Source organism: Lipophrys pholis (assembly GCF_963383615.2).
Source record: "Lipophrys pholis genome assembly, chromosome: 8".
In the NCBI taxonomy this organism is placed as follows: domain Eukaryota; kingdom Metazoa; phylum Chordata; class Actinopteri; order Blenniiformes; family Blenniidae; genus Lipophrys; species Lipophrys pholis.
The window spans coordinates 5856205-5880346 of NC_137630.1; the positions used below are offsets into that span (position 1 = coordinate 5856205).

The window sequence follows — 24142 nt, forward strand, 5'->3', positions numbered from 1 at the left end:
TTCACTGCCGCTGTAAGATCGCTCAGCATTCACTAAATACACAATGCACACCAGCTACACTCTGGAAAGTCAAGGGGCAGATGTTAACATTTTTTTTATATGTTTTATTGAAGACATACAGAGTTAGTAGCTCGCTCTCACTGAGTGTGCTGCCTGCCAGCAGGTTTGTGAAGGCTTGTGCAATCAGAGTGAGGCTCAGCCAGTGTGTGCCTCACCGGTGTGCACACGGGTCTCTGCCCCGTAGTTGAACAGGCAATGTGCAAATGTAGCGACTTTATTTATCAAAAAGCCAATCAAAATGGTTTAAGTTAAATCTCAAATGAATTTATGGTTCAAAAACCATAGGATAATATCACTATTTATTTGTTCATTGTATATGTTATTCTTCCCATGATGACACGTGATGCTCTGCCTCCCCTGCCTGTTATGACTGCATGTTACTGGTCTGCAGCATCGAGCAGAAAAGGGAAGTGTTTCTCAACAGGCCGGCGTGCAGAGGGGAAGTGATGAGATTTCATGCTGAAATGTGGTTTGTGTAGATTGTGAGAGTTACAGGGCGGTTCTGTCTTCATTTCTCCATTTTATTTTTTGCTCAACAGTGATTATTCTGTCAGAGCATTTGGGCCACTAGTAACTGACTGCTCATGGATGAACACAGTTGCAGAGCTGCTGTCTCGCTCACTGTGCCCACTGTGATCATTCGCTTTATCCAAAGTGAAGAGAATCATTACTATTTCACTGAACTCAGCATCCAAGAGGTCTCACGGGAGCGTTACTCAAAGTATTCTCAGCAATTGAAGATGAGAGAATAAACAAGTGTACAACCGCACAAGCAATTCTACTGTTTAATGTTTTTATTGAACACAGAAAATCTGAAGTGATTAAAGACACATATATGAACACGGGGCCACAAAGACCATTTGTAATACGGAATCTCTCTGCAAATATGTGCAAAACAACGGTGAAAAGAAGAAGATTAACATACTGAGACAAACACAGAAGGGGAAAGACTGAAAAAAGACCAGATAAACGGAAACCTACTGCAAAGTAATTTAAAATAAATGACCTCTAAGAAATACAAGACAAAAACATAAATAAGTAATAAATCTGACACTTTCATAAGGGATGAGAAGCAATTTCAAAATGAGACAAAACAATCACACACAGACACTAAGAGACAAAACCAGCTCAGCACAAAGCGAATAAAAAACAGAAAAAGAGACCAAAAAAATCACAGTCACAGACAAATGTGTCTTTTTAATCCTGTGATTCTGCTTTTTATCTAGAAGTAGTGTGCTTGTTTATTTTAATCCTATAATGTTGTTTTTAATCTTGATATAGTTTGTTTAAAATCCTGTCATTTTTTTTCTGTGATTGTGTTTTTATCATATGATAGTTTTTTTTTTAATCCTGTGCTTGTGTTTCTGTTTTTAATCTTGTGGAACTGTTTTTATATCTTGTCATGTTGTTTTATATCTTTGGATAATCTTTCCATCTTGACTGTTGTTTAATCAGCAAAGGCTTTTTTTTTATTCTCTGATTATGTTTTCTTCATATGGAGGTTTCTTTTCTTTTTTTTTAATCCTCTGTTCTAACTTGTTTTGCGATTTGTTGACATGTAGCTAGACTATCTATCTATCTATCTATCTATCTATCTATCTATCTATCTATCTATCTATCTATCTATCTATCTATCTATCTATCTATCTATCTATCTATCTATCAATATATCAATATAGATAGATAGATAGATAGATAGATAGATAGATAGATAGATAGATAGATCTTGGCCCCGTTCCAGGTACTCTCCAGAGCGGACCTGCCGGGCAGGTGTCACCTGACTGGAGCTCGACGACGGAGCGCATCTCTCCTGTCACGCTGCTCCGCCTCCTATTGGCCGCCTTCACTGCACCTGTTCCGAGCCTCAGCCAATCACGGCGCTCCGCTCAGTGCGCTCCAAGATGGCGACTTCCAGCGCTCCGGACCGCTCGTCGTGGCGTCGGAAAGCCGAACAGCGGCTCCCCCGCCCCGTCTAAACCCGGGAGCAGGCAGCGGAGGCCGGGGTGGAACCCACCGGTACCAACCGTACAGCCGGGGCGAGTAGCAGCGGCTGCTCCGCCCCGCGTGAAGCCAGGAGCAGCCAGCCGGAGCTGCGGAGCCGGGCCGAGCAGCGACTCCTCCGCTCAGCGTGAAACCGGTAGCAGGCAGCCGGAGCCGGGCAGGGACCAGCCGGGAGCCGGGCCGGGGAGCCGTGGGGGCTCCGCGCGCTCCATGCCGCCGTGACGGGGGCGTCTACTCCGAGTATGGCCACCGACAACAGGATCCATTTTTGGAGGAGAAACGCAAAGGTTCCCGGAAGGTGCGTTCATAAAGAGCGAGCTGATTAAAAACTGTAGAAATAATGTTTTGAATACCAGCAGAGAGAAAGATCTAACTGTGTGTGTGTGTGTGTGTGTGTGTGTGTGTGTGTGTGTGTGTGTGTGTGTGTGTGTGTGTGTTGTTGACACACACAAGCCTCCATCTCTGCTCAGTGTCAAGCTGTCATATCATGCACCATATGCTTCAGCTGTGTGTGTGTGTGTGTGTGTGTGTGTGTGTGTGTGTGTGTGTGTGTGTGTGTGTGTGTGTGTGTGTGTGTGTGTGTGTGTGAGTAATGATGAGTAAACAAAATTTGTAAGAAGTATTTATTATAATCATGTCATTTGAAACAAAACGGAAATAAGAAAATGACTCTTATTGTACTTTTGACTGTGATGGTTGCTTCATGTAACATTCTGATTAAAACCTGAGGTAATGCTGCGGAGTGATACTCTGATTAAAACCTGAGGTAATGCTGCGGAGTGACACAATGACATCCAACCATCAATAAATAAACCACGGCCTCATGCTCTGACCTGAACACACATCCAGTGTGTGTCCAACACACGCTGATATCTTGACAACTGTTAATTAGTGATATATTGTACCGTCCTTATCATCCAGTTCTTTCTATTGCTGCAAGATATGAGGTGAACTTGTTCTTGAGAACTGTGATAACAACACCATGAGTGATAAATCCACTTCGTGTCAGAAGTGGGACCGTTTGTTCACTTTGTTTTCGATCTTTTTCCATTTTTAATTTGTTTGTTGTTGTTGCTTTTGTGCTTCTGACTCCCATGAAGTGATGACCCATCAGACCTTTAATTTGTTTTAATTATTAGATAATAGATCTTTGTGAAGTAATGATTGGTTTATAAAGTGCTGGCATTTTTAATTAGCGGATCGTGAATGCAAACTGTCATTTGTGGTTTATTTATTATACAGTAGTGATACATTTGTGAGGCATATTGGGGAGTTATAATTAGTACAGTTGCAGTTGCTGGAGTTCGGAGTGGAACCTTGTAGTTCCTCAGTCAGTTCCTCCATGACAGCAGGATGCGAGCGGCACGGTGGAGCAGTGGTTGGCACCACTGTCGGGGCACTCTGGATTCCTTGTGAAGTACAAAAACATGCATTTAAGGTTGATTGGTCAATTTAAATTGCAAATGAGTGGGAAAGTTTCCTGTAATGGACAGAAGTTGAATCAAAACGTAGAGAAGTTGGATCCAATAGTCAAACCGACCAAAGAGTCACTGATGATCAGACTGACCTGCACGGTGCTGATGGTTCAACACGGGAACAATACAGACACGTGGCGATTATTACAACATCATCATTCAGTTATATAATTAACATCCTTTTTTTTTTTTTCATTCTAAAGAAGTAATCAAGATCTGATTGTCGGTCACTTTCACAACACTGATTGGTTAAATGACGGCGTTCAAACACTTTACAAAAACCTCCCAAAAAGAAGTCTCACGTTCTAAAATAGTCATAATTTAATACTCTATTTTGGTTAACTTAATCACATTCAAACTAACCTTGTTATGAAGATTTTTAGTTCAAATTGAGAAACCTGGAGGCCTTACAACATGAGGCGAGCTGCTAATATAGTCCAAAATCATCATTATTACAAATATCAAAACAGACCGCAATGAACTCAGATTCAATATCATGAAACCAAAATGAATTATGACAATTTCAGTGATTAACTCATTTGAAAAGTCCCAAAAATGAGAAACAACAAACTGCTGAAGCCGTGAGAGTTTGCAGTGCCTGTTTACATTATGGCGCAATATTTCAAAAACACAACGACAATAACTTTTTTATAATTGTTTTGAAGAAATGAGTAGAGGAAACTGTAACCCCGCCACATAAATTAATGAAAAACCTACAATCATAAATTCGGGGGTGTTTTGATAACATTGTTTGAAGGTTAAATGTTCCAAAACAATGATAATTAAGATACATATCAGTTGCCAAACACACAAAGTTTTGCTCGTTTCTGTGGTTCTGGAGGTCTTTTGTTCCGGACCATGTGACTGTTTAACTTAACTTAATAACGAATCTTAAACTGGAAAGAATCCTCAACTAAACTATATGAGCAGCGTCTCCACAGTCCATCCCGGCAGCTGAAACGAGTCGAAGAATTGAATCTGAAGTCTCGGTCTTGGAGTCGCTGTGTTTATTTCTTCCCCCCACATGTCCGGCGATCCTTCAGGTTCCAGCTCTCCCTCCCATCGTCGTCTCACACAGACTGTGTGTTTCTACCCGTCTGCTCTAATCCTCATCAAATAATCCTGGCAGGTTGTTTAAAGTTTCACTCTCTGCAGAGATAAAGACACTTCTCCCCGGTCGTGTCACTAAAACCGTGTGAAGCGCCGGGTTTAGCTCGTTGATTCCTCCTCTCTCGTTATTTAACTGTCTGAGTGACGGGTTACATAAGAAGACTTTTTTCTTTATAGATCTAATTCCCTCTGCGATGTTGTTGACTCTGAGACACTCTGAGGTGCGCTGCCTAACACAATCTCATTGTGTGTTCATAACTGCATTTCTATGAGTTATGTACGGGCGACGCTTTGGGGTTCATTTAGCATTCTGGGGCCCTTTTTGAGTCTTTGAGCACACACACCACTGTGCTAATGTATTGTTGACATTTCATTAGTGTTGTTATCAGAGAGGAGGCCCGCTTCAGCCTGGAGACTTTAGTCCTGGATTACACCCAGGACCTCGCTCTGTTCCTACTTCCCTCTATGTGGAAAATGAAAGATAAGTCGTGACCTGTTTCTTCCCCTCTGGTGGAGTTGATATTTCTATTGTCGTGGGTGTTTTTGTGGCAGTTAAACCGCTCGGTGCAACTGCCTCAGGCTGCAGGCGGGTGGGCCCGGTCTCCAAGGAGAGGGCGTTGCTGTGGTTGTGTGGGGGCAGCGGTGGGTGGAAGGGCCAGAAACCCAAACATAAACATGTTTGAACAGGAAAGACGAGCGTCTGGTGTGGCTGCTTGTCCTTGAGCCGCTTTGATAAAACAAAGTGCAGAGCTCGGCTGATAGTCAGCAGGCGCTGTTCTCAGCCACGAGGAGCTTCCATTGGCCTTTCAGACGTTAGTGGTCTTAGTCAGGTCGATGTCTCTCGGAAACCACACCAGTAACTGCTCCTCTGTCAGGACAGGGTTCTGAACAAGTGGTCAGACCAGAGTCAGTCTTTGAAACGATGATTGGGAAGTTCTGTTGTCGTCGGTCTGTGACCAGGACGAGTGTTAAAGGGGACATAATATGGAAAAAAATACCCATTTGGCTCTTAAACTATAATAATTCAGAGCATAGCCAGTATGTTGTGAGCTCAACCTTGATTGATTACAGAAGCTTGCGGGTTGCCATGGAGACGGCGACACTTAAAGACACAGAGACAACCTCAAGGGGGTCAGATATCTCTGATGATGCTGTCAATATTTACTCTGTGGTGTTCGACCTAAAGCCTTATGAAGAAGAATAGGGGCAAAATGCAGCCCTTGACTTTTTACACGTTTTGTTACATTACAGCCTTATTTCAAAATGGAGTAAATTCTTTTTTTCCCCTCAAACCACAGACAATCCTCCATAATGAAGTTTATTGAAAATAAAACAGAAATCACATGTACATAAGTCTTCACAGCCTTTGTTCCACACTTTGTTGATGCTCCTTTGGCAGCAATTACAGCCTCAAGTCTTTCTGAAGATGAAGCCACAATGTTGTCACGCCTCCCTCTGGTCGGTTTGGTTCATTCCTCTTTACAGAACCTCTTCAGTCTGGGTTCAAATATGGGCCGGATGATCAGTGGAAACCAGAAGAACCTCAGATCAATTCAAAGATTCATGTAAAGGCTGTGAAGAGTTATGTCCCTGTGGTTTCTTAGCTTTTGAGTTTTAGTAAATTTGCAAACACTTCACAAAAACTTTCATGTCTTTTTATTTATATATATATATATATATATATATATATATATATATATATATATATTGCCTGTTAAATTTGGAGGGCAAAAAATAATTTAATCCATTTTGGAAAATTGGCTGAAACATAAAATGTGTAGAATGTGAAGTGTCGTGACACTTTCTGGATTGACTGTAGATCAATTTTCTATAATGTAAAACGAAGAGACCGCTCAGGGTGCCTGCAGGTTGTGACTTCGTCCAGCAGAGCTCTGCTGATAAACTGTCTCAAAGTAAATACATTCTGGGAAAATAATTACTATTTACAATGCTGCAGCTAAAACCTGTTATTAACCCAGACATCATATACATGAGTGTGACCGCTTACTTCTGTTTACACACAACTACAGTCCCATTGATATAACAACAGGAGGCTCAATTATCCTGTCTGACACAGTCCAGTCATGCTGGTTTAATTTGTCACATGATCTAAAATAATTAATTAAACTAAGCATGTTCATTTATTGATCACATTATGTTCAAAAATGGCTTGAAACTGGTATTAAATGCTAACGACAACAAGCAGTTAAAAAGTTCCTCGGTCCAGTTATTAGTATTCTTAATATTATGATTCTAAAGAAACAAGGATTTTTTTATTTTTTTTTTGCAACTGGATTTAGATATCAAATGAATTCTGAAAATCCTTTTTTGTGTCATGTAGAATGAGCAGTCTGTGTTCAGTTCTCCGTCTCCAGGTTAAAAGAAGTTCAGAATCATATGAAGTTGATACGCAAACAAAGAGACCTGCAACTACGAATTCTGTGACGAGTCGGAATTATATCAAATAATCACACGTTTGACCTTCATTGTGAGGAAGGAATCTACTCGACTGAAAATGTGATCATTCAGAATCTATTCATTGTTTAATGTTTGGGGTATATTTTTTTATAGTCGTCATGAATATTGTCACGATACGTCCAAAGTCAACAATCTCAGTCATATAAATGCTTTATTGGCTGCGTGCTGTTTGGAGAGTTTTACTTTGAAGTGGAGGAGCTTTCAGTGTATATATGTATATGTGAAATTTATAATCATTGTTGTGATATCCCTCAAACAGCTTGAAAGATTGTTTTTGCTTTAGATGAACGCAATAGTTTCCCAGAAAACAAAAAAAACTATACTTACATTCTTTAACAGACTGAACAGAACTGATCTTAAAGTTAAAGGAGTTTTTCTGCACGACTAAATTAGAGTAAGTTTAAACCCCCAAGAAACCAGAGAATTTAAACGATAACCTGCAGATAGACGACTGCATTGTCCAACAACATCCCCACAGTACAAACCCCTGGTCCAGCACTATGGGTGTGTTTGTGGTCAGGAGGTTGGAGGCTGATGGAGAATGTCGTCGTGATGGTTTTATAGGGTGGAGCAGGAAGCTACCAAACAGTTCTTCATGATCAGTGGTGTTTTGGCGCCTGGAGAAGTGGGTGTCCGCCTTCTTTTTAAATCAGCTCAGAAATACCTTTTTTCTTTTTTTTTTTTTGAAATATTAGCAGCTCTATTTAATGACAATACATCCATTGTATTTGCTAATTGTCACATAAGTTCTGCTGCCTGATCTCAGGATTGTGATATTGCTGAACTAACGCTGGCCCCCAGACGAGTGAGAGACAACTCTCCATTTCCAGTGAAATATTTATTTTATACATCCACAGTGTGGTTGGACTAAGAAATAAGGGACGACAACCCTCGTCTCACCGGGCAAGTCAGACGTTTCTTTTGTGAGGCGTCTCTTTGGACATTTGATTTGTGGCCGATAGCCCCAGTCTCATTGTGACATTATTGTAAAGTTAGCATTAGTTGGAGCAGTTTGTAGGCATTACTGGTCACACAGGCAGCCTGCATGAAAATATATTCAACACGAGGCAAACATGCTGTTTCAGGTGATTTTATTTATTTCTGAACGTTTATTTAAAGTGAAAAACTTAAAATCTGAATTTAACGGTGCCTTCTTGTCCACATTTCATCTTGGATAGATGACACATATTCTGTTCCACACATCAAAACCAATCAGATTAATTCAAAAGTGCACAGAAATAAATGAACAATAAGTTACAGAACAACGATATTATTAACAATGAACTAAACTATATGCGTTTACAGCACATCAACAGCGGTACTCTTGAAAAGAAAGCTGAGCATTAAGATTCCCACACACACACACACACACACACACACACACACACACACACACACACACACACACACACACACACACACACACACACACACACACACACTGAAGTAATCCAGAGATGTTCAAAGGAATGCTGAGTCGTCTTCTCTGAGCATCTTTGCAACGTCATACAGGGGTTTACTTTTTTCAAGCTTCATATAATTACACAAAAACACATTTGTTCATGAGAAGGCGCCGCTCTACACAGATTAACCAGCAGAGCGGTTGGTGCAGGTTAATATCCAAAGTGTTGCTTAATGTGGACGTGCATTGTTCCAGTGGAGGGATTATATGTCAGTTTATTTTCCAGCAAAGCCTCCGTGCTGCTTTCATTTAATATTCTGGATAAACACACTGGTTCATTGTATCACCACGTTCTCGGTACCATACACTCTAACTTGTTGTCATTGGTGCGTAGTTCAGTGATTTTCTTAAATCTACATGTTAGCTCTACTAACTTCAGTCCCAAATCTTTGCTTCTGACTCCACATTGTGACCATTTCTAGAAACTCTTCTTTTATAGATTTACCAGAGGAGTTTTTCTCGACGTTTCTGAACGGAAAATGATTTTGCGGAAGAATTATGTCCAGTTTTCTTTAATCTTACAAGTTTTAAAGTTCACAATTTGGGGTGTTAAAGTTGTGCAGTCGTCTCTTTTTAGAATTTGTGTTTTGACGTAGGAGAGTCCTTTTGTCTTTTAGTCAAAAAAACAAGGTTAACTCTTTCACTAGCTGTAAAGGAACTGAGCACGTTACTGGACTGAATGAAGGTATCGGATAAAGTGAGCCGACGCTCTTCCCACCAGCAGTGTTTCAGAAGTGCAGCAGGTTGTTCACTTTGGGATTTCTACAGATTTTTCATCATTTCTCTCATTACTACTACGTCCATGGAAACAGAATTCACCACAGTTCAGTCAGGCTGGTGCAGTGTGTATTTTACAGATGTTGATGTCACGATGAAAATGACTCTGAACGTATGGCGCAGCCTTATTGCGTACAGTAATCATCTTCTACCAGTAAGTCACTGTGTGCCTGAGTAGCTTCATGTGTTAACCTGCTGCGAGGTGACAGCGTTTCACATTGTTTTCCACAGCGTACAGCTAGTGTACGGAGCGCAGCATCCACCGCTCGACCCTCGACTGCGACGCACGTAAGTGCTCGGTTACAGCTGGACTGCATGCGCCTCCTCGTCTCCGTGGACGCTTTTTATTTTTTACTTTGTCACCATCAGTTGGCGCGTACCTGAACATGTTTGGTTGAACTGCATGCACCAGTTCCACCTGCCGCAAAGACCCGCCGGTGTCTGTTGCCCCCCTGTGTTACAGTTTTTTTTGTTTATTTTTTGTTCTTTTCGTCCACCATCGTGTACTGAAGCTGTGTTTTGGCTGTACGTCACAGTGCAGGAGTGAGATCGCTCACATGATTCATGTTTTTTTTTTTCCTTCCTCTCCTGCTTCGACCTGCCCCTCTGAAGATACCTCAAAGACTCCAAGGCCAAGGTCAACAATCTGAAGACCAAAAAGGCTTCCAGCTTCCACGAGTTCGCCCGCAGCACTAACGACGCCTGGGACATCGATGATGAGGAGGATGAAGATTTCCTCACGACCCCGACGCCGACATCCGGCCTACACTCCAACACACCGGGACACAACCAGGTAACCTTGTTTTCATCACTGACACAACAGGCTGCTAAAGTGTGGGCCGTCCGGAGTCAGCAGGGGTTCTGTAGGTCGACTTTCAGCTCATTGACAAGAAGTACATAAAAAAAACTGTAACTGAGTTTAATGTTGCTCCAAAAAAATACATATATTTTTATTAAATAATGATGAAACCTGATAGTCCAGTAGAATAAACTCTTATGATTTCCTAGAAGTGCAAAACACGACAACAAAAGCACAAAAACCACCAAAACCATAAAACATGACAATGTACTTCTACTGCAGTAGTCTGCTGACTGCAGACAGTTTTTCCCCCCTTAATTATATCACAGACAAAAGTCAAAAACAAAACTCAGAAAGCCAGAACTAAATTTACATTTCTGTAATGATGCCAATGTGCCCACACACTTTTCTGCATTTATCTAAACCGATTTACAACATGTAAATGTGTCTTTATTAGATACAGATGTACGATTTATACACTTGAGTAGAATAATGACGGACAGTTATTCAATAGTTTGATTTATCTCGTCTTCTCTGAGGACAGTAATGCTGGTGACCCTTGATGTAGATTATTATTGATCAAATGTCTCTGTGCACAAACTCTTTTATTTCTGTATATTTGTGTACTTTTTTCATTTCTACTTGCACCACTTCGAGAAGTTTTATAGGAGGAGAAAATGAGGCAATTGGCCAATGAATTTTTCTTAGCTCAACAGATAAAAGTTCTTAGTTCTTCCCTAAATGACATCAGTTGTATTGAAGAAGACCATCAATTACAATCGGATCTTGTCTTATGTGTGTGTTTTGTCCTGACAGCAGCATCAGGCGGCTGACGCAGATACTGAAGAGTCACACGAAGCACCTCCAGCAGGACCACACACTCCGGACCTCCAGGACCTCCAGGAGGAGGACGGTGAGGACTCCACTGTCAACGGCCAGGTGGTGAAGTCCAACAGTGACGCACACCTCAACACGTCGGCAGGTAGATGGAGGGTCTGCGTCCGCTGTAAGAGGCTTTTAGATCCTCGTCGGGTGATTCATTGAAGCGGATGACAGCGGCCGCCGCTCTGAGTGGAGCAGGCTGTCAGCACGTTGGTCACAGTTACACTGCTGCGACTATGAACTAATGAGAAAGCTCCGTAGTTCATATTGAGACAAACGGCACAGTGCTGCTGCATGATACTGTCATACAGGGTGTGGCCTCCAGCTATTTCTCCAAAAATCATCATTTCCATAATATGAAAAGTTGTGACACTGAAAGTCAAAGGGAGACGGAGTGTGATTAAGCCTACATCACACCATTTCAATGGAAAAAAGTAAGTTTTTATAGCCATGTGTCAGACAGCACTGCACCCACACTGTGATCTGCACCATGAGCAGTTAGAAAAGCGTCCCTGCTCTTACCTGCACAGGTGGAGTTGTTGTTTCTTGTTGTGCCTGGCCTGTACGACTTCATAACGGACCGCCTGATATGGTTGTGTGCCTCTCCCCAGTTCGCTCCACGCTGCAGAAGCAGCAGTCTCTTCCAGTTCGACAGCTCATCCCACTGGTGGCTCGCATCTCGGACCAGAACGCCTCGGGTGCACCGCCCATGACGGTGCGGGAGAAAAGCCGCCTGGACAAGTTCAGGCAGCTGCTGTCCAGTCCCAACACTGACCTGGGTACAGCCGCACAACATGAACAGGAAGCTGTTTGTATGGTTTGGTTTTCAAGGAGCTGTGCAGCGACTCCATTTCTGAAAAGTTTTCCCATCGATGTGACGTGATATTTATTAGCCATGTAACGCTGCTGCTGTGCAAGCGAACAGTCAAACTACTCCGGAGGTTTAGTTCAACATATTGTCGTGATGAACACACCCAGAGCTGCCCTTCGCTCTGACGTCTGCAGCGAACTGATGGTCGGTCTTCTCGTCTTCCTGTGTTGTTACAGAAGAACTGCGGAAGCACAGCTGGTCGGGCATACCAAAAGAAATGCGTCCCGTCACGTGGAGACTTCTCTCTGTAAGACCAACGACCTTCAGACACAGAAACATTGTGCTGAACTGCTCCTACTGGCAAAAGGCTTATTTTCCCAGCTTATCTCCTCTCTGTTATCTCTTCCTAAAGGGCAGCCTGTGCTGCTGTTCTGGAAGTTTCTGTTCTTGATCCCTCTTGCTCTCGGTCTGTGACAGGGTTACCTGCCTGCCAACAAGGAGCGCAGAGAGCTGGTGCTGAGCAGGAAGAGGGAAGAGTATTTTGGCTTCATCGAGCAGTATTACCACTCCAGAACAGACGAGCACTACAAAGACACATACAGACAGGTAAAAACATTATAGAAAGCTACCACTACCTTCTTACTGTTGTCAAGTTTTCTATAACATCTCAACCATCTTATGTCCCATTAGATTCACATTGACATTCCAAGAACCAACCCTCTGATCCCCCTTTTCCAGCAGCCTGCTGTACAAGAGGTACGACCTCATGTCTCAATCCACTTTGCTTTATTTCTCTCATTTTCTTCAAACCGAATGCTAAACAACATTGGTTGTTATACAAACCAGGAGTCGACAATTGTTCAACTCAGGGACCAGGCTGACCATAACGGAGCCTCCATGATATGTGAAGTGACATTAAATACACAGTTTCAGCTTCAATTACTGGCAGAGTAATGGTGAATATCTTGATTCACCTCAAGTGTTTACATGATGGTAAACCCTGAAGGTGGCGCTCTGAGGTATCAGGTGAGGAGGACTCTTTTTTGGTTGGATTAGTCCGCATGCGTTTTTCTCCTCGTTACAGATGAACATCATTTCAATAGGTCGAACCTGCAACCTTGAGAAACAAAAATACAATCATCAGTCACTTAAATACTTCGAAATACATTAACCGTCAAACTTTTGAACACGCCTTGTCATTCAATCAATTTTTTTTATTTTACAATTTACATTGTATGGAAATAGGCAAGAAAATCAATAAAAAAAAACCATTGAATGAGAAGGTGTGTCCAAACATTTGACTGGTAGTGTACACATAATAATACACATGTAAAAGTTTCAAGCTTATCCGTAAATCAATTAGTGGATCGAACGGCTTCCTGTTCCTGTTCCTGAAGTCACACACTGGAGGAACAAGCCTGCCTCCCTGAGGAGACGGAGGCAGCTCGTCCTCCGGTTGAGGGAGCAGTTCCTCCTCCAGTAAGCTCCTGGACTATACCAGCTCATGTCCGGGAAGTTTCTGCTGAGAATTCCTTACAAATTGAGGTGTTTCCAGTTTTCAGCAGGGTGAGCTTTAGACCTGACTTAGAAGATATCAAAGCTGTCACTCGTTTGACCTTTGGTCTGTCGCTCATTTATGCAGGTCAGTCTGCTGGGACTTCTGGTCAAACACCGCAGCTGAAGTTTCTCTTGTAGTGTCCCTGTAAAGGAGCACAAAGGGCAACATTCAGCCACTGCAGGTTCCAAAGTTCCACAGTATCTGATACGTTGAACCGTCTGCAGACCAGACCACATCACTCACCCAAACAACCAGAGATCCATGATGTGCAGGATCAAATGTGGCCTGAGAAGAAGCACAAGTGGCTTCTTCAACCAGCATGTCACAGCAAGCAGACGTTTCAAGCTGTCAGATTCTAAGACGTCCGGATACCCTGAAAGAGACTGCGAACACTGAAACTGTGCCCGGAGAAGCTTCTGGAGCAAATTAAGTTTTGTGGCCGAGGAAGCTGATGAACTGAAGGCAAACCTGGAGAGGAGGAGAGGTCCCACATACTGAAAACACCAGAAACGGTGAAATGACCCCAAACTGACCGACTGTGTATTTACAGCCTCCTTCCTTGCGTACAGAGCAGCAGGTGAAGCCAAACTCTGGTTAATTCACCAAAAGCCAGATGAAGCTCTGTTCATTCAAATAGAGGAAAGGGATGTTTGAAATCAGAGCTGTGTGTTTGTGAGCAACGGCCCTTTACCTCTAACTGCTCATAGTGTGTTTAAGAGAACTATGAGTTACATTAAAAAGGCTAAAAGCAGAGAAATAGTTTGTCTGGATTTATGTCATCTTCCTTCAGCCAAAATAATCAACAACACTGATTTTAAGTTAATTCAGTCAAGATTGTGGGCAGTGGTGGTGAATTCCTCTCAGGAAGAAGCTGCAGCTCACAGGAACTTGATGGAATGTGTATTTCCACAAAGGTGTTTAAAACAAAACAAAAAAACAAAGCGACAATGGTTAATTCTGTCCAGATTTACTGGAAACCTGAAATTGTGGACTTGCTGCTCACGGCTTTAATGATTTGTTTTCAAGAACAACTGTAGTGTGTCTTATTAGAATGACTAATGTAACAGTCACACAGTGTTCAGACGGAAGAATAATGGATTGATGAGCTGTTTTGTTTGTGGCCTCAGGTGTTTGAGCGGATCCTGTTCATCTGGGCCATCCGTCACCCGGCCAGCGGCTACGTCCAGGGAATCAATGATCTGGTCACACCGTTTTTTGTCGTCTTCCTTTCCGAGTTTGTCAGTAAGTGGCCTGCTTGAAACGTTGACCCACGGAGACTGATATTATTAAATCTCTGTCCCGGAGTGTGGACGAGAGTCACGTGTCTGCTTGTGTGCGGTTTGTTGTTCAGCGGAGGACGTGGAGAACTTCCAGGTGGCGGCGCTGCCTCTGGACACCCAGAGAAACATCGAGGCCGACAGCTTCTGGTGCATGAGCAAGCTGCTGGACGGAATACAGGTGGGCCTGCTGCACATCTCCACCGGCTCTCAAAGAAAACTGATCCCGTGCGTCTTCACTGACACGGCCTTGATTTTTAGGACAACTACACCTTCGCCCAGCCAGGAATCCAGAACAAGGTGAAAGCTCTGGAGGAGCTGGTCAGCAGGATAGACGGTACGTTTCTACACAGGAGGGTCAGCGTCTGGCAGACTGAATCAGTCGTTAAATATCGTCACCAATATACACACACGGAGGATGAACGAATTAAACGAGCTTTTCCACGAGGTCGGCTTTTTCTGGAGAGAAAAAAGATAAGATAATTACACACTATTTGTAAGGTTGTTATCAGTTTTAAGCATTTCCAGATATTTAGCCGTTTCCCATAGATAACATGAACACGTTACTCCACATGTTTACTTCCTGCCCTTCTCAAATCAGCCATCAGAGATGAAAGCAGGTTAAACCAGACAGACAGACAGATTGCATTTCCTAGGAACTTCTGAATGACGGCATGAAGCCCCGCCCCCAGCATGCGGGTACAGAGTCCCCCCTCTGGCGGCCCAGCTGGAGGCGATCCATTCAGTCCTCCTGTGTAGAGAGGAGTTTGCTTTGTGTACAGTGTGGACGTTAATGACATCCCGTTGAAATATTAATGACAGTTAGAAACATTGGGTTTCCTCGAGTGCATTGACTTCTGTTGAAGGACACTGAAATGATCAATGTGTGAATTAGAATTGAAGAATTAAATGAGTTCAAATCAGAAGTATTTTACGAGGAGTGAGTTCAGGATGCTGTAGCACTCTGCTGACAGCAGATGGCAGTATGAGGCAGCTGTCTTTCATGGCCGCATTACTGATATATCAGCGCGGGTCTCTGTGGGCTCTTTTTTTTTTTTGTTAAGAAATTTGTTGTTGTTTTTTAAAATTAAAAAAAATTCTTTGAAATTTTCACTGGTTAGGCAGCTGGTTTGGAGCTGTTGTGGGCCTTATGTTTAAAACCCATGGTCAAGATTCCTCTGCAGGGAGGGAGGAGAAGAGGAAGGGATGGAGGCAGAATGAGACAGACAGCATCTCACATGTACTGATAGTTTTACAATTGTTATCCTTTTTACTTCTGACGAACCAATCCTGGTTTAGTACGTAATAGCTTCCATAGTTTGGAAAGGCTGTACAGGGGGGGGGGGGGGCACTGAGGATTGAATTGGACCGGCAAGAAAAATAACAATCAGTAAAGCACATTTGCCTCCATGAAGATCATTTTTTGACTCAAGTATTCCAGTAAAAACACTGAGAAAATCTTCATTTTCAATTAATAGTTTTCAGCTTGTTTGAAAAGAAGCCACAGACTGGCTGTTATTGTGACGAGGTCTTTTCTCAACTGGCCCTCCGTCACTTCTATCTGCAATCACATATGTTTTCTTCAGGGCCCCAAAATGTTTGTAATACATTCTGTTATCATGGGAGAAAGTCGTGAAACCTTCCCGGTGCTGCAGGAGTTTCAGAAATACTGGAGTCTGTTCAGGCAGCAGGCAGATTCTGCAGAGCTCCTTTCTCTCGTAGCTTTTATCAAAAGCTGTTTCATGACTGTTGGATAAAAGACGTTGTGTTTTTCCATGCTTGATGTAGATCTGGTCTCATTGTATGACAGATTCTTGTTTGATGTTTTCCAGTGATTGCTCCAACTTTCACTGCACTGATGACAGTGATTCTGATTTAATGTGTGTGTGTGTGTGTGTGTTTCTTCATTCTTCAGAGGACATTCACAATCATTTCAAGAGGTATGAAGTGGAGTACCTGCAGTTTGCCTTCCGCTGGATGAACAATCTTCTGATGAGGGAGCTGCCGTTGCGTTGCACTATCCGTCTCTGGGACACCTACCAGGTAGAGCTGTGTGTGAGTTACTGTCCATAACGTGATGGAGGGTAACTTGGTACAAACTGCCTGAAGGTTGAGGCGTTACAACCAGCTGCTTTCCCTTCACTAAAAGCACGACACTGGTTTGTGTTTCCCCACAGGCTGAAGCAGAAGGTTTCTCTCACTTCCACCTGTACGTCTGTGCTGCTTTCCTCATCGAGTGGCGCAAAGAAATCCTCTCCATGGTGGACTTTCAGGTACCGGCGTCCGTGTTCATTCACTCCTCCACTGGATTATATCACAACACGCGGAGGCCGTGAAAGCCGACCTGTCCAGAATCAAAGGAGGAACCTGTTTTAAAAGAGTCGTTACCCAGAAATCACATTTCTACTTGTTTAAAACATGTACATGGGGGTTGGACCTCAGTTGAAACTTGCCTGAAAATCTGGAGTTTGACAGTTAGTTTTTTGTTTGGCTCTTTGTTCAAACCAGAATTGCTCACTAGAGGGCGTACCCCAAAACGTGGATTTGGATTGTGCTCCTGTGTTGTCGTCAACACAGGAAGCTAATATCATAAACCCACATCAGCTAAATTTAGCCGCTGGCCGCTAAACATTCGTATAAACTGTGACCTCCATGTGATTTATATATAACCCCGTATCGAACTTTAAATTTCCGGGAATGTTTGCTCTGCGACATTGTTTGTACGCGGCTTCACAATCGATTATTTTTATTTTCCGTGTGAGCAGAGGACCGCTATGCTATGCTATGCTATGCTATCAATGATTGACAGTTCCTGCGGCGATTTAACGCGCGCCTAACATCCGTACCCGTCAAAATCTCACATCAACTCACGCGAGATAAAGTTACGGTATGAAAAAGAGTCAGAACGAGCTCTATGTTTGATTTTATTTTCTAATGAATTTTAATAATTGATTTAAAGACAATTTAAGGGAGACTGAACACATGAGAATACCAGCTGATGCCTCCTTTAAAGAAAAGACAAATATCACTATCAGATATTCTTTTATCTGCTCCAATAAGAAATCATTCCAGATTGATGCTCACTTTTATCAGAACTTCCAGACAATCACAGCTAAAATGTTCAGATTGATAGTTTCTCTCCTTCAAACAGCTAAACAGAGAGTCGCTCTGACTTTATCAGCGATTTAAAAAGACAACACTGAATTGAAGATTTGTGACACCCAAAGTCATCCAGCTGTAAAAGCCGCTGACCTGGTTAGTAGTGAAATGAAAGCTAGAATCTAATCCAGCTTTTTTTTTATAAAGCACATTAAAGACACCAGGGTGGACCGAAGTGCTGTACAGAGAATCCATGAGACGTGAAACTGCACAGTTCACACGTTTACATAAAATAGAACGCCTACTCAGCAGAGCGCGGACCTCCGCCAACGCTAACTAGCCTGTCCGGCAGGAACATCACAGATAAACCACTGCCCGAGTCAATGTCTGCACACCGCTGTTTCTTGACACTTGCTGAACTTGGATATTAGCTGCGAGCTCCGGAGCGTCTCCATGGCAACAGAATTTGATCTCCATGAGGTGCCTCTCCCATCTGCTTTGTATGTGGCGTTTTTTCTCAATTTTTTTTTTTATATTATTCAGAAACTGTTCGCCGCTAACGTCCCAAAATCAAATTTATTGATCCTTGGATGATGACGACTCATATCTGAAGATTTCATGCATTTCGGCTGAGTAGTTTTTGCGAAAAATTGTTCACAAACAAGCATACAAACCAATAAATACAGGTCATGAAACAAATGCAAGCCAAATTAAAAATGATAAAAACATGGGGAATATAAAATACATTGTTTTCGAAACACCATCTATACGGTTTTCAGACGGGGGAGGGGCCTGTCTGATTCTAGGACGAAGAGTTCATGTAATTCATGAATGAAAACTCGTATTTCTCTGGATTAAAACTAATTCCTGTGCACTCCTGCTTCCGATCCAGCCCATTAAAAAGTTTGTTCTCGCCACTCACACGCAGTCGTTGGTCTCCCTAAGTCCCTCCCCTGCTCCTACCTGCCTTCTACTTTCTAAAAGTAAACTTGCTGTGCTCTTCAGGGCCTCCTCATGCTCCTGCAGAACCTTCCCACAATCCACTGGGGCAACGAGGAGGTGGGTCTCCTCCTGGCTGAAGCTTACAGACTGAAGTACACGTTTGCAGACGCGCCCAGCCACTACAAGAGATAAGCCAGACGCTTCCACATCAGGACGAAGGCGATCCTCCACACTTCAGGTGTTTGTGAAGGAACACGGACGAGACGACAAACTGATTGAGTTTGACGTGGAGTCTCAGCCAGCAGGAACTGTTACAGCACAGGGACGCCGCTCTGCCGTCTTCTGGGTTCACACACTGTATTATAAAGGGAAGAGGGATGTTTGTGAGTCTTTTTAGTGAAGGACGAAATCTACAGATTCTATTTTTTTGCAGATTTGTTTTAGTAGTTGTTTTACAGGGAAAAGATTTTAAGTAGAAACCGACAGACTGCAGGACTTCGGTCATTTTCTCTTTCAAAATGTGAATAGTCAAACCACTGTTGAGCTGTCGGATATAAAATTGGTTTTCAGTTGTGATCCTCTTGGATGGACAGTTGCAAACAAAGACCACGCGTTAAAAAAAGAAAAAGAAAAACAACAATTTTCTTTAATTTCACATTCTGGGAGTGACTTTCTCTTCAAAAAGGTTCCGTAACTTTACCAACGGAAAGATTTAACTCATGTAGGACATCTAGAATAAAGTTGAAGGGATGAAAATAAGAGGAATGGTAAAAGGCCTCATCTCCCCCTCAGCACAGAGCCGCAGTCGTTCAGTTTCAGATCGTCTCGTTTCACCCTCATGACGCTTCATTAGAAAATGTTCAGCACCAACAGATGTGCAGCTTCACTGTCTTGAAGCAAAGAAAAGCCACTGAGGAACCCCCTACTCAAACCAGGTCCGTACAAAATCTTTCTTCTTACTTTAAAGGGGCCGTATGCACATTTAAGTAATGCCTCTTGTGTGCTTTAGGTGGCAGTGGTGAGTCACTGTAGTTCCCAGTTTGACCTTGGCCGACTATCAGAGTCACACTTTGTTGTTGAGTGAGTAAATACCAACAAGCTCCGAGACACTGGCAGGGTGGAGAATAGCTGCTGTCAATACCAACGCGTGAATATCAGCGGAGACGCTTCATTTTCTTACTTCTAATTTGAAAATTAGAAACTACAACTTCATTTGCCTTCACCAGCTGGTGGTGCTTTAATTCACTCTGCTGTGAACACCAGTGGAAGGAACTCCTTCATGGAGTCACCGCAGCGATCAAGTCCACGTTTTATTTTCCCGACGCGAGGGAAAGACGAGTCCAGGTGTTTTGGACGTTTCATCGATGTCGCGTCAGACGCACATGAAACCACAGCAGTCGCTGCGCCGTGAGAGCACAAGACTTTAAACCAGAGCGCAACAGCAAAACATTTCTAACGACAATCCAGTTCTATCAACCACTAAATTCACCTGAAGACTCAAAAAGCTCTCAACTTTTCAACCCGTCAGCAGTGAGTGTGTTTACATGAAGGTCCGCGTCTCCGTGGCGATTTAACGTCAACTAAGTGAACCTGGATCAAGACGTTCTGGAGAAAATGAATGAATGAATAAATAATCACTGAGACGCTAAAGTCCTTGTAAACACACCAACTTTAAATCAAATATCAAACTAAACTCCCGTTTCCTCCATCGCCCGTCGTCTCACCTGGTCGCCATGGAAACAGTGCAGGTGGAAGACCTGAGAGCAGAGAAATGACCTGAGCTTGTTTCAGGAGCTGATGTGGCGCTGTGGTCTTGACTCCGCCCACAGCTCCTCTTCATCGTTTTAATCAGTCGGCTTCACGTTCAATTTGTACTCTGATATTTAATATCTTGTTAAAAACTTCCCCCGCCACTGCTTCAAGTCACGTTTAGTTCCATTTTAGAGAAAATTACCATTTTTAATTCTACAATTGAGACGAGGCGCAGCTGCTCAGACCTGAAAGTGTTAATTTTACCAAGCCAGTGAGAGGGAGTGTGAATACTCAGTCCCTGTAGTGACGCCCTCTGCGTGGCCTCCGTCTCGCTCGGCGACGCTTTTAGGAAACGTGTTTTCAGAGGTTCAGGTTCCTGCGACGCGCTGCAGCTCAGCTTCTCTGTCGAGGCCTTCGTCACCAACATTTCTCCAGCTCAGACCTTCTGTTGCTCCAGTCTCTGTTTCCACTTTGTTCCCTGCAACACGACAGGAAGTAGTTTTTTGGGGGGTTTTTTCTCCAGTCTTTATTTTGTGTTTCTGACCTTCTACCTTCAGTACCACTGAAGTTTGGAAGACGAGACAATCGGAAAGCTTCAGTGTTTCGTATTTGACTTTGATCGTCTGAACCATTTTTTTTTTTATTTTTTTTTTTAATCCACATGATCTGGTATTCTTGGATTTCCTGGATATTTTGTGGAAATATTGTCAATGAAGTTCTCAGCTGTTGCTAAGATCTGGTGAAGCAGAGACAAACGTGCTCAAACATGCAAACTTCTACTCATCTTCACTTCTGACACCCAACAGTTACTGACTGTTGCTCCACGTCCAGAAGGTCCAAACTAAAGCCCGTTTGTCAGATTAGGACTTGTGAAGAAGATCAAAACATGTTTTTCGACCTGAACTACATCAGATCTTTCAAATCTTCCATTTCACTTCTGTGACCAGGATTTTGTCACGTGGTGTAAAAACTAAATCATTATTTCTGGATGAATGGTGGAACCCTACAAAAGTCTTGATACTGACTTGTGGTTTGCGTACAGACTCACACCCTCAGAGACTTTCCTCTTCCAGGTCTGATGGAAGTTTAAACTCTCAGCCAGTCAGTGTGACCTGGACTTTACCGATCTCAGAGAAATGCATCCTCACTGATATCAGACGGAGAAGAACCTGAACCATGATGGTGGAGCTTTGTATGTTTGAGCAGCACTTGTTTGTTGGAGACGACCAAACCAAACTGTTTGTTGACATTATTTCTAAACAATTTAACGAAGGCGAGGTGAGAGAGGTTCTGAAATCTGTTGACATTCATTTGTTGGATTTGTGAAACAGTGTTTTGTCGGGGGTGTTTAAATCCCTGGTCGTCCCACAACGCTACCACAGTTTGTAGAATTCAGTGACGTTCTGCTGAAGATGGTGCTGAAAGGTCTGAATACACTAATTATCCTCTCAAGGCCCACCAGGCCGGTGACGTCACATGTTCTGCTCGGTGTCTCTCTGAAAGCTGTGATCTTGTTGAATTTACACTGAAAACCAAACGGCCACAAGCAGCTCAGTGTGACGTCCTCCTTCACTGTTGACCAGTAAAAAAGTGGAGCGACGTTGAGATCACCCGCCTCTGGATACGCTGCCATGGCAACAAGAGATCACCGAGTTAAAGGTAACGACGTGTTACGATGAGACTTTATTCGTCCGGCGTGTGGAAACTCGGTCAACGCAGCAGCCTCACGTCACAGAGAAGAAGAAATGTAACCTCAAGATACATTTACAGATTATTGGCGAAACAACTAATCCGCTATGAGGGGATGGCTGGAGCAGATTAAACAGCTGTTCTGCTGAATTACACAGGAAAAGAAGGGACGTTGGTGTCCAGTGGTTATGTGTTGTAACGATGCTTCTCAGCAGTGAGTCTGGCACCACTGATGATCTGTTGATCTCCCTGTTTGGAACCGTTTGCATGAAACATTGTTACAGAAGAAGAAACGGAACTTTCTGACTGATGGAGCTTCATCGGCCACGTTGAATGTTTCTGTAGCGTCGCCTCCACTCATTCTGGTGCTCCGTGCTGAATGTGTCACTACGATGACTGTATTCTTCTCTCCGTGCTGTTTTCATTGACGGGTCACGTGTTCGCCGAAATGTGATGTCGACCCGTAGAGGCTGTACAAAGTGTGGAGTGCTTTGATAAAAACTGTTCCAACCAGAGAATGTGCAAACGGGCCAATACGATCTATAGTCGGAGCGCTTCTATAGTCAGAGCTGGCTTCAGCCGTCAAATGAAGAATCATTAAGTTATTACAGAGCCTGCTGGATGTTCTCTTTTTAGTTTATAATAAAACTGAATTCTTATTCATTTTCTGTGTGTCGAGTGTTTGACTGTGAACTCTGACCTGGCACAGAGGTAAGACCTTACAACAATCACTGAGAGTCCCAACGATTGTTTAGGGAAATGGGATCTCTGCAGAGAAATGATGGGATGTCCTCTGATTCCTGCGACGCCACTAGAAGAAGGCATCAGGTCTGTAGCTGTCACCCGGTAGAGGAGCCAGGATAGCCATGTTACGGGGACAGATCTGTATTTATAGTGGTGAGGACATCACAGTTCAGACTGGATATCCAATCACAGAAGACGGAAGCAAATATGGATGAAATTGTCTTACAGGAAAAGTGGGAGGGTCACCTGCTCATCACAGGCCAAACTGAGACAAACAACCAGAAACACTCAGGGAGAACATGCATCCCTGGCTTATGTTCTCTTTAGAAATTCTCAAAAACACATGCAGCATGTATGTGACAGGCAGGCAGGGTGCAAACTACGGGGTTCCAGGGGGGGCTCAGCCCCCCCTTAATGAGACAGGAGCCCCCCCTTAAAACATGATTTGTGAGATTTTGGGGGGTCTCTAAAATATTGGTAAATTGCTGTTTTTCCCTTTGCATTTCCTTTTTGTTGTTTGTTTTCAGTTTTGTCATGTGTAAAATTAGGCTCTTTTCATTTCTTTTCATTTGTGCATGATGGTGAATCTTCACTCTCACTTTAATGAAGTTGTCGGCCTGCATGCAGTTCTTGTCCTCACCATTGAGATGTGGGGGCGCTAGTCCTAAACGTCACTTTAAAGGGGACATATCATGCTAAATCCACTTTTGTAGCCCTTAAATGCATTTTGTTGTATATTTAGAGTGTTTAGAAGTACAGAAAAGTTCAAAGTAGTCTCTTCAGGTGCTCCGTTGATATCTTTATATTCTGTTTTGGTCATATTTTGCGATCGGTTTCAATTTTTCTATTCTCTATTACGTTTTTTGAACAATGACGTCACAGTATTCTCAGCGGAACTGCCAAATTAGGACATCGACATTTCGAGCAATCCGCCATTTTTGTTTCTCGCTGCGATTTTGTAGTCCAACCGAAGTTACGAGAGGATAAGTCGAAATGTTCGGTTGTTGGATGTAGTAACCCACAAGCTTCGTTACACCGTCTCCCAGCATCAGAACCTTTTCGAAGTGCCTGGTTGAGTTTTATTTTTCACAGAAATGTACCCACATCTGTGGGTAAGGTCATTTTTGTGTGCGCGAATCACTTTAAGGACGACTGCTTCAGCAACCTCCGCCAGTATAAAGAAGGATTTGCCGAAAGACTTGGTCTGATTGAGCGGTCAGTTCCTT

General features: G+C 43.0%; 1 protein-coding gene across 2 annotated transcripts; it reads left to right on the plus strand.

Moving 5' to 3' along the window:
- The first annotated feature begins 1948 nt into the window (after nt 1–1948).
- Nucleotides 1949–22828, plus strand: tbc1d22b (TBC1 domain family, member 22B). 2 transcript variants are annotated; one of them, XM_080469240.1, is made up of 13 exons: nt 1949–2359; nt 9976–10156; nt 10979–11144; nt 11656–11823; nt 12092–12162; nt 12333–12461; nt 12546–12611; nt 14541–14655; nt 14765–14871; nt 14952–15027; nt 16606–16733; nt 16868–16963; nt 18795–22828. In XM_080469240.1, exons 1-13 carry the CDS (start codon nt 2304–2306, stop codon nt 18921–18923), a joined length of 1488 nt encoding a protein of 495 aa, XP_080325366.1. In that variant the 5' UTR covers nt 1949–2303; the 3' UTR covers nt 18924–22828. The 2 variants fall into 2 exon arrangements, with proteins under 2 accessions (XP_080325366.1, XP_080325367.1); XM_080469241.1 differs by having other exon boundaries at nt 10979–11075.
- The last annotated feature ends 1314 nt before the right edge of the window (nt 22829–24142 follow it).